This window comes from Oncorhynchus mykiss, chromosome 10, assembly GCF_057628025.1.
Source record: "Oncorhynchus mykiss isolate SJ-2025 chromosome 10, ASM5762802v1, whole genome shotgun sequence".
In the NCBI taxonomy this organism is placed as follows: Eukaryota; Metazoa; Chordata; class Actinopteri; order Salmoniformes; family Salmonidae; genus Oncorhynchus; species Oncorhynchus mykiss.
The window spans coordinates 3465001-3475657 of record NC_143031.1 but is presented as its reverse complement, the minus strand read 5'-3'; the positions used below and the strand labels follow the sequence as shown (position 1 = coordinate 3475657).

The window sequence follows — 10657 nt, the reverse complement described above, 5'->3', positions numbered from 1 at the left end:
CAAAATTGTCATCCTGCCTTGTTGAAACAAATTGGCGGGGCTGCCCACGTGTGCATATTTTTTGTGCTACGCGAGTAAATATTATTCTGCGTTCTTCAGAAATGAGGCTTTAGGGGACAGAAACATATCTGCCCTTGGAATCAGTGATTACTGGGGGAAACTTCAACCTACTAGGTAACCCTGTTCCTGGAGGTAGCGCAAGATTTTGTCCAAACTAGGCACAACACCTGACCAACTGAGCTAATTGATCAGTTCAGTGATTGCCTTTAATTCAACACACCTGGTCTTCCGGATCGGTTTAAATCATGAACATGAAGGGCCTGTGGTACCCCAGGACCAAGGTTGCCTGGTTAACCTGATACAGTTGAAGTCTGAAATTTACATACACCTAGGTTAGAGTCATTAAAACTCGTTTTTCAACCACTCCACAAATTTCTTGTTAACAAACTGTAGTTTTGGCAAGTCGGTTCGTGCATGACAAGTCATTTTTACAACAATTGTTTACAGATTATTTCACTTATAATTCACTGTAGCACAATTCCAGTGGGTTAGAAGTTTACATACACTAAGTTGACTGTGCCTTTAAACAGCCTGGAAAATTCCAGAAAAATGTCATGGCTTTATAAGCTTCTGATAGGCTAACTGACATAATTTGAGTCAATTGGAGAGGTACCTGTGGATGTATTTCAAGGCCGACCTTCAAACTCAGTGCCTCTTTGCTTGACATCATGGGAAAATCAAATGAAATCAGCCAAGACCTCAGAAAAATAAATTGTAGACCTCCACAAGTCTGGTTCATCCTTGGGAGAAATTTCCAAACATCTGAAGGTACCATATTCATCTGTACAAACAATAATACACAAGTATAAACACCATGGGACCATGCAGCCGTCATACGGCTCAGGAAGGAGACGCGTTCTGTCTCCTAGAGATGAATGTAGTTTGGTGAGAAAAGTGCAAATCAATCCCAGAACAACAGCAAAGGACCTTGTGAAGATACTGGAGGAAACAGGTACAAAGGTATCTATATCTACAGTAAAACGAGTCCTATATCGACACAGCCTGGCTGTAGACTACGGTTTGCAACTGCACATGGGGACAAAGATCATACTTTTTGGATAAATGTCCTCTGGTCTGATGAATCAAAAATATAACTATTGGCCCATAATGACCATCGTTATGTTTGGAGGAAAAAGGGGGAGGCTTGCAAGCCGAAGAACACCATCCCAATCGTAAAGCACATCAGTCAGAAAGTTAAAGCTTGGTCGCAAATGGGTCTTCCAAATGGACAATGACCTCAAGCATACTTCCAAAGTTGTGGCAAAATGGCTTAAGGACAACAAAGTCAAGGTATTGGAGTGGCCATCACAAAGCCCTGACCTCAAGCCTATAGAACATTTGTGTGCAGAACTGAAAAAGCGTGTGCGAACAAGGAGGCCTACAAACCTGACTCAGTTACACCAGCTCTGTCAGGAGAAATGGGGCAACATTCACCCAACTTAATGTGGGAAGCTTTTGGAAGGCTAGCCGAAACGTTTGACCCAAGTTAAACGATTTAAAGGCAATACTACCAAATACTAATTGAGCGTATGTAAACTTCTGACTCACTGGGAATGTGATGAAAGAAATTAAGAGCTGACATTTCACATTTTTAAAATAAAGTGGTGATCCTATCTAACTGACCTAAAACAGATAATTTTTTACTCGGATTAAGTTAAGGAATTGTGAAAAACTGAGTTTAAATGTATTTGGCTAAGGTGTATGTAAACTTCAGACTTCAACTGTATATCTGCTATTAACCCTGTGAACATCAAATGAGAATAATGATGAACGTGATGGTCCTCCTCAGGCTGTGTCTATGAAATCCATTAAACAAGCTGTTTGATCACATATCGAGAGCGTTTTCTAGTGTTCACTATGTTTTGTAAGAATCACTAGTACAACAACTAGAATCTAGGCCGGGATTCAATCCTATTGCACGTTACAATTGTCCCTTTTAAAGGTAATGTGCCCGCATATGCAGAGATCCCATTCATTGTAAACACTTTATGTCAGCTCAATAGGAAATTACCTTTAAATTTCAATTGACTTGACGCCTTATTCACAGAGAACACTAGTATAAGTGCTTATGAGAATAGTTCATCAGTGTATGATAAATATACATAAAATAAGTACTTAATACTACTTTAAATGCTAAGGAAAAAGCTTTAATGAAATAAGCAAAACGAAAGCCATTAGACATTAGTAAACATGAAGTAAAGAAACCATTAGACATTAGTAAACATGTTTCCCTATAAAACATCGTAGTAAACATGGACGTTTAAATTTGGATTAGTACTTGCTGTAAATGTACAGTGGGGCAAAAAAGTATTTAGTCAGCCACCAATTGTGCAAATTCTCCCACTTCAAAAGATGAGAGAGGCCTGTAATTTTCATCCTAGGTACACTTCAACTATGACGGACAAAATGAGAGAAAAAAATCCAGAAAATCACATTATAGGATTTTTTATGAATTTATTTGCAAATTATGGTGGAAAATAAGTATTTGGTCACCTACAAACAAGCAAGATTTCTGGCTCTCACAGACCTGTAACTTCTTCTTTAAGAGGCTCCTCTGTCCTCCACTCGTTACCTGTATTAATGGCACCTGTTTGAACTTGTTATCAGAATTAAAGACACCTGTCCACAACAGCCCAGCAACAGCCCCAAAACATCACTGCTCTAGAGGAGATCTGCATGGAGGAATGGGCCAAAATACCAGCAACAGTGTGTGAAAACCTTGTAAAGACTTACAGAAAATGTTTGACCTCTGTCATTGCCAACAAAGGGTATATAACAAAGTATTGAGATAAACTTTTGTTATTGACCAAATACTTATTTTCCACCATAATTTGCAAATAAATTCATTAAAAATCCTACAATGTGATTTTCAGATTTTTTTTCTCTCATTTTGTCTGTCATAGTTGAATTGTACTTATGATGAAAATTACAGGCCTCTCTCATCTTTTTAAGTGGGAGAACTTGCACAATTGGTGGCTGACTAATTACTTGTTTTGCCCCACTGTATATCCCATGTTCCCTTGATGCATCTCAAATGGAACCCTATGTCCTATGTAACACACAGCTTTTGACCAGGGCTCTACAGGACTCCCATAGGGCTCCACATGGCTCCAGAGGGCTCTACAGGACTCCCATAGGGCTCTACAGGACTCCCATAGGGCTCCACATGGCTCCAGAGGGCTCTACAGGACTCCCATAGGGCTCCACATGGCTCCAATAGGGCTCTACAGGACTCTACAGGGCTCCCATAGGGCTCTACAGGACTCCCATAGGGTTCTACAGGACTTTACAGGACTCCCATAGGGCTCTACAGGGCTCTACAGGACACATAGGGCTCTACAGGACTCACATAGGGCTCTATAGGGCTCTACAGGACTCCCATAGGGCTCTACAGGACTCCCATAGGGCTCTACAGGACTCCCATAGGGCTCCCACAGGGCTCTACAGGACTCACATAGGGCTCCAATAGGGCTGTATAGGACTCCCATAGGGCTCCAATAGGGCTCTACAGGACTCCCATAGGGCTCTACAGGACTCCCATAGGGCTCCAATAGGGCTCTACAGGACTCACATAGGGCTCTACAGGACTCCAATAGGGCTCTACAGGACTCCCATAGGGCTCTACAGGACTCCAATAGGGCTCTACAGGACTCCCATAGGGCTCTACAGGACTCCAATAGGGCTCTACAGGACTCCCATAGGGCACTACAGGACTCCCATAGGGCTCCAATAGGGCTCTACAGGACTCCCATAGGGCTCTGCAGGACTCCAATAGGGCTCTACAGGACTCCAATAGGGCTCTACAGGACTCCCATAGGGCTCTACAGGACTCCCATAGGGCTCTACAGGACTCCCATAGGGCTCTACAGGACTCCCATAGGGCACTACAGGACTCCCATAGGGCTCCAATCGGGCTCTAAAGGACTCCCATAGGGCTCCAATAGGGCTCTACAGGACTCCCATAGGGCTCTACAGGACTCCCATAGGGCTCCAATAGGGCTCTACAGGACTCCAATAGGGCTCTACAGGACTCCAATAGGGCTCCCACAGGACTCCCACAGGGCTCTACAGGGCTCTACAGGACTCCCATAGGGCTCCAATAGGGCTCTACAGGACTCCCATAGGGCTATACAGGACTCCCACAGGGCTCTACAGGACTCCCATAGGGCTCTACAGGACTCCCATAGGGCTCTACAGGACTCCCATAGGGCTCTACAGGACTCCCACAGGGCTCTACAGGACTCCCACAGGGCTCTACAGGACTCCCAAAGGGCTCTACAGGACTCCCAAAGGGCTCTACAGGACTCCCATAGGGATCCATAAAGCTCTACAGGACTCCCATAGGGCTCTACAGGACTCCCATAGGGCTCTGGTCAACAGTAGTGCCCTGTAAAGGTAACAGGGTACCATTTGGGACACATTCCTTGTCTGTGAGTGCAGTTAAAGGTTTATTTAAAGGTTTATTTAAGCAGCTACGTGTGGTTGAATGCTGCCTTGTAGCTCACAGTAAACGAAAGGCTGTCTGAGGGACCATTAAAACCATGGTTACGACACTAGTAGCTACAACCATACCATGTGTGTGTGTGTGAAGCGTTGTTCCTATCTGCAGCACTGACGGAAAGCTACGGTAGTGCAACCTACTCGTGATTACCTGCCATGAACTGAAACATAATGTTGTTTAATTCAGAACTGATGGTTGTTTCCAGTAAGGCTATTTCCAATAGCATCAATGGAGATAAGCACAGAGACACATGGAGATGTGTGTGTGTGTGTGTGTGTTAGGACACAGAGATGGGGCTGTGTGTGAGGAGATGGGGTTGTGTGTGTTAGGACACAGAGGAGATGGGGCTGTGTGTGAGGAGACGGAGTTGTGTGTGTTAGGACACAGAGATTGGGCTGTGTGTTAGGACACAGAGATTGGGCTGTGTGCGAGGAGACGGGGTTGTGTGTGTTAGGACACAGAGATTGGGCTGTGTGTTAGGACACAGAGATGGGGCTGTGTGTGAGGAGACGGGGTTGTGTGTGTTAGGACACAGAGGAGATGGGGCTGTGTGTGAGGAGACGGGGTTGTGTGTGTTAGGACACAGAGGAGATGGGGCTGTGTGTGAGGAGACGGGGTTGTGTGTGTTAGGACACAGAGATTGGGCTGTGTGTTAGGACACAGAGATGGGGCTGTGTGCGAGGAGACGGGGTTGTGTGTGTTAGGACACAGAGATTGGGCTGTGTGTTAGGACACAGAGATTGGGCTGTGTGTGAGGAGACGGGGTTGTGTGTGTTAGGACACAGAGATTGGGCTGTGTGTTAGGACACAGAGATGGGGCTGTGTGCGAGGAGACGGGGTTGTGTGTGTTAGGACACAGAGATGGGGCTGTGTGTTAGGACACAGAGATGGGGCTGTGTGCGAGGAGACGGGGTTGTGTGTGTTAGGACACAGAGATTGGGCTGTGTGTTAGGACACAGAGGAGACGGGGTTGTGTGTGTTAGGACACAGAGGAGATGGGGCTGTGTGTGAGGAGACGGGGTTGTGTGTGTTAGGACACAGAGATTGGGCTGTGTGCGAGGAGACGGGGTTGTGTGTGTTAGGACACAGAGATTGGGCTGTGTGTTAGGACACAGAGATTGGGCTGTGTGTGAGGAGACGGGGTTGTGTGTGTTAGGACACAGAGATTGGGCTGTGTGTTAGGACACAGAGATGGGGCTGTGTGCGAGGAGACGGGGTTGTGTGTGTTAGGACACAGAGGAGATGGGGCTGTGTGTGAGGAGACGGGGTTGTGTGTGTTAGGACACAGAGATTGGGCTGTGTGTTAGGACACAGAGATGGGTCTGTGTGCGAGGAGACGGGGTTGTGTGTGTTAGGACACAGAGATTGGGCTGTGTGTTAGGACACAGAGATTGGGCTGTGTGTGAGGAGACGGGGTTGTGTGTGTTAGGACACAGAGATTGGGCTGTGTGTGAGGAGACGGGGTTGTGTGTGTTAGGACACAGAGGAGACGGGGTTGTGTGTGTTAGGACACAGAGGAGATGGGGCTGTGAGTGTTAGGACACAGAGGATATGGGGCTGTGTGTGTTAGGACACAGAGGAGATGAAGTTGTGAGTGTGTGTTAGGACACAGAGGAGATGGGGCTGTGAGTGTTAGGACACAGAGGAGATGGGGCTGTGTGTGTTAGGACACAGAGGAGATGGGGTTGTGAGTGTGTGTTAGGACACAGAGGAGATGGGGCTGTGAGTGTTAGGACACAGAGGAGATGGGGCTGTGTGTGTTAGGACACAGAGGAGATGGGGTTGTGGGGAGAGCCCATCTGTGTGAGGACCTTGTCCAGCCATTGCAGAGGGCCGTGCAGGTGCACCTCTATCCAGCAGGGGGTGCTGGTGACGTCCTGACGGTGGTACTCTGCACCCCAGCCCTGCACAGCGGAAGTAAATACAATTATCAGTTGGGTCACATTCATTAGTGCACACTGTAGCAAAACAGCGCAAAAGGGTTTGGCAACATAAAAGGAAAATGGGTGTTTCTTGTAGGATAAGTTCAGTTCAACCCTCCATGTTTCAGTTAGTTTTCTTCTGTTTCAGTCCATTTTCTTCGGTCTGCCTAGTGAACTAGTGAATTTCACCTTGTGTTCTGTTTGGTGACTAGTGAATTTAACCTTGTGTTCTGTTTGGTGACTAGTGAATTTAACCTTGTGTTCTGTTTGGTGACTAGTGAATTTAACCTTGTGTTCTGTTTGGTGACTAGTGAATTTAACCTTGTGTGTATGTGTGTGTGCTAGAGGTCGACCGATTCTGATTTTCAACGCCGATACCGATACTGATTATTGGAGGACCAAAAAAAGCCGATACTGATTATTGGAGGACCATAAAAAGCCGATACTGATTATTGGAGGACCAAAAAAAGCCGATACTGATTATTGGAGGACCAAAAAGCCGATAGTGATTATTGGAGGACCATAAAAAGCCGATACTGATTATTGGAGGACCAAAAAAAGCCGATACTGATTATTGGAGGACCATAAAGCCGATACTGATTATTGTAGGACCAAAAAAAGCCGATACTGATTATTGTATTGATTAATCGGTCGATTTTCTATATATATTTTTGTTATAATGACAATTACAACAAGACTGAATGAACAATGAATACTTTTATTTTAACTTAATATAATACAAAAATAACATCTATTTAGTCTCAAATAAATAATGAAACATGTTCAATTTGGTTTAAATAATGCAAAAACAAAGTGTTGGAGAAGAGAGTAAAAGTGCAATATGTGCCATGTAAAAAAGCTAACGTTTAAGTTCCTTGCTCAAAACATGAGAACATATGAAAGTTGGTGGTTCAATATTCCCAGTTCTTCAATATTCCCAGTTAAGCAGTTTTAGGTTGTAGTTATTATAGGAATTATGATGCGTCAACTATTTCTCTCTATACAATTTGTATTTCAAATACCTCTAACTATTGGATGTTATTATAGGCACTTTAGTATTGCCAGCCTAATCTCTGGAGCCTTGAAGTCATAAAAAGCGCTGTGTTTCAAGCATTGCTAAGAGCTGCTGGCAAACGCAGGAAGTGCTGTTTGAATGAATGCTTACGAGCCTGCTGCTGCCTACCACCGCTCAGTCAGACTGCTCTATCAAATCATAGACTTAAATATAATATAATAAACACAGAAATACGAGCCTATGGTCATTAATATGGTTAAATCCGTAAACTATCAATTTGAAAGCAAAATGTTTCTTCTTTTAGTGAACTTGAAACTTGAAATCGGCCCTAATTATTCGGCCATGCCGACTAATCGGTCGACCTCTTGTGTAACGGATGTGAAATGGCTAGCTAGTTAGCGGTGGTGCCCGCTAATAGCGTTTCAATCTGGTAACGTAACTCGCTCTGAGACCTTGAAGTAGTGGTTCCCCCCTTTGCTCTGCAAGGGCCGCGGCTTTTGTGAAGCGATGGGTAACGATGCTTTGTGGGTGACTATTGTTGATGTGTGCACAGGGTCCCTGGTTCGCGCCCGGGTCGGGACGAGGGGACAGACTAAAGTTGTACTGTTATCTGGGTTTGTGTATCTGTCACTAGATACGTCCGTGACCAATACGTGTGTCGTGTGTTCCGGAACCCTGTGTCATCACTCCAGGCTGGAGCCAAAGATCAGAAAAACACGCATTGAGTTACCGTGGAAACAGTGGAACGTCATTCAGCAACACATTCTACTTAATGTCTTACAGTTCTTCTTACAAACACCACTTTACTGCTGAAATCAAGTCAAATCATAAACCATAAATGTTTAGCAAATATAAAAAGCAGTTGAATGCACCCTGGGCTGTAAAGATATGTGTTGTACACTAGTAAATATCTGTGTTCACTAGTAAATATCTGTGTTGTACACTAGTAAAGATCTGTGTTGTTCACTAGTAAATATCTGTGTTCACTAGTAAAGATCTGTGTTCACTAGTAAAGATCTGTGTTCACTAGTAAAGATCTGTGTTGTTCACTAGTAAAGATCTGTGTTCACTAGTAAAGATCTGTGTTGTACACTAGTAAAGATCTGTGTTGTACACTAGTAAAGAACATTGTTTCACCAGACATCTCAGTAACTCTTTTCTGTAGACAAAACATCTGTTCAAATGTGATGAATCGTTTCAGAGCCGTATTCACTGCCCATGTCGAGGTCACGTGACAAAACGACAATAATAACCACGACAGGTATTACCTCGACAAAGCCACTAAAAGTGGCAGTAATAAAGCCTCTCTTGAAAAAGCCAAACCTTGACCCAGAAAATATAAAAAACTATCGGCCTATATCGAATCTTCCATTCCTCTCAAAACATTTAGAAAAGGCTGTTGCGCAACAACTCACTGCCTTCCTGAAGACAAACAATGTATACGAAATGCTTCAGTCTGGTTTTAGACCCCATCATAGCACTGAGACTGCACTTGTGAAGGTGGTAAATGACATTTTAATGGCATCGGACCGAGGCTCTGCATCTGTCCTCGTGCTCCTAGACCTTAGTGCTGCTTTTGATACCATCGATCACCACATTCTTTTGGAGAGATTGGAAACCCAAATTGGTCTACACGGACAAGTTCTGGCCTGGTTTAGATCTTATCTGTCGGAAAGATATCAGTTTGTCTCTGTGAATGGTTTGTCCTCTGACAAATCAACTGTAAATTTTGGTGTTCCTCAAGGTTCCGTTTTAGGACCACTATTGTTTTCACTATTTATTTGACCTCTTGGGGATGTTATTCGAAAACATAATGTTAACTTTCACTGCTATGCGGATGACACACAGCTGTACATTTCAATGAAACATGGTGAAGCCCCAAAATTGCCCTTGCTAGAAGCATGTGTTTCAGACATAAGGAAGTGGATGGCTGCAAACTTTCTACTTTTAAACTCGGACAAAACAGAGATGCTTGTTCTAGGTCCCAAGAAACAAAGAGATCTTCTGTTGAATCTGACAATTCATCTTAATGGTTGTACAGTCGTCTCAAATAAAACTGTGAAGGACCTCGGCGTTACTCTGGACCCTGATCTCTCTTTTGAAGAACATATCAAGACCATTTCAAGGACAGCTTTTTTCCATCTATGTAACATTGCAAAAATCAGAAACTTTCTGTCCAAAAATGATGCAGAAAAATGTATCCATGCTTTTGTCACTTCTAGGTTAGACTACTGCAATGCTCTACTTTCCGGCTATCCGGATAAAGCACTAAATAAACTTCAGTTAGTGCTAAATACGGCTACTAGAATCCTGACTAGAACCAAAAAAATTGATCATATTACTCCAGTGCTAGCCTCTCTACACTGGCTTCCTGTCAAAGCAAGGGCTGATTTCAAGGTTTTACTGCTAACCTACAAAGCATTACATGGGCTTGCTCCTACCTATCTCTCTGATTTGGTCCTGCCGTACATACCTACACGTACAAGACGCAGGCCTCCTAATTGTCCCTAGAATTTCTAAGCAAACAGCTGGAGGCAGGGCTTTCTCCTATAGAGCTCCATTTTTATGGAACGGTCTGCCTACCCATGTCAGAGACGCAGACTCGGTCTCAACCTTTAAGTCTCTACTGAAGACTCATCTCTTCAGTGGGTCATATGATTGAGTGTAGTCTGGCCCAGGAGTGGGAAGGTGAACGGAAAGGCTCTGGAGCAACCGCCCTTGCTGTCTCTGCCTGGCCGGTTCCCCTCTTTCCACTGGGATTATCTGCCTCTAACCCTATTACAGGGGCTGAGTCACTGGCTTACTGGGGCTCTCTCATGCCGTCCCTGGAGGAGGTGCGTCACCTGAGTGGGTTGATTCACTGATGTGGTCATCCTGTCTGGGTTGGCGCCCCCCCCCCTTGGGTTGTGCCGTGGCGGAGGTCTTTGTGGGCTATACTCAGCCTTGTCTCAGGATGGTAAGTTGGTGGTTGAAGATATCCCTCTAGTGGTGTGGGGGCTGTGCTTTGGCAAAGTGGGTGGGATTATATCCTTCCTGTTTGGCCCTGTCCGGGGGTGTCCTCGGATGGGGCCACAGTGTCTCCTGACCCATCCTGTCTCAGCCTCCAGTATTTATGCTGCAGTAGTTTATGTGTCGGGGGGCTAGGGTCAGTTTGTTATA

At 44.7% G+C, this 10657-nt stretch overlaps 1 protein-coding gene across 4 annotated transcripts in view; it reads right to left on the bottom strand.

Annotated features, from left to right (window-relative positions):
* Positions 1-2185: 2185 nt before the first annotated feature.
* LOC118966680 (SMAD family member 9) overlaps positions 2186-10657 on the bottom strand; it is a 35820-nt gene continuing 27348 nt past the window's right edge. For all 4 annotated transcript variants that reach the window (XM_090188773.1, XM_090188774.1, XM_036989460.2 and 1 more), the window contains exon 7: positions 2186-6465. In XM_090188773.1, coding sequence (XP_090044899.1) covers positions 6322-6465 — 144 coding nt within the window. In that variant the 3' untranslated portion in view covers positions 2186-6321. The remainder of the gene's footprint in view (positions 6466-10657) is intronic.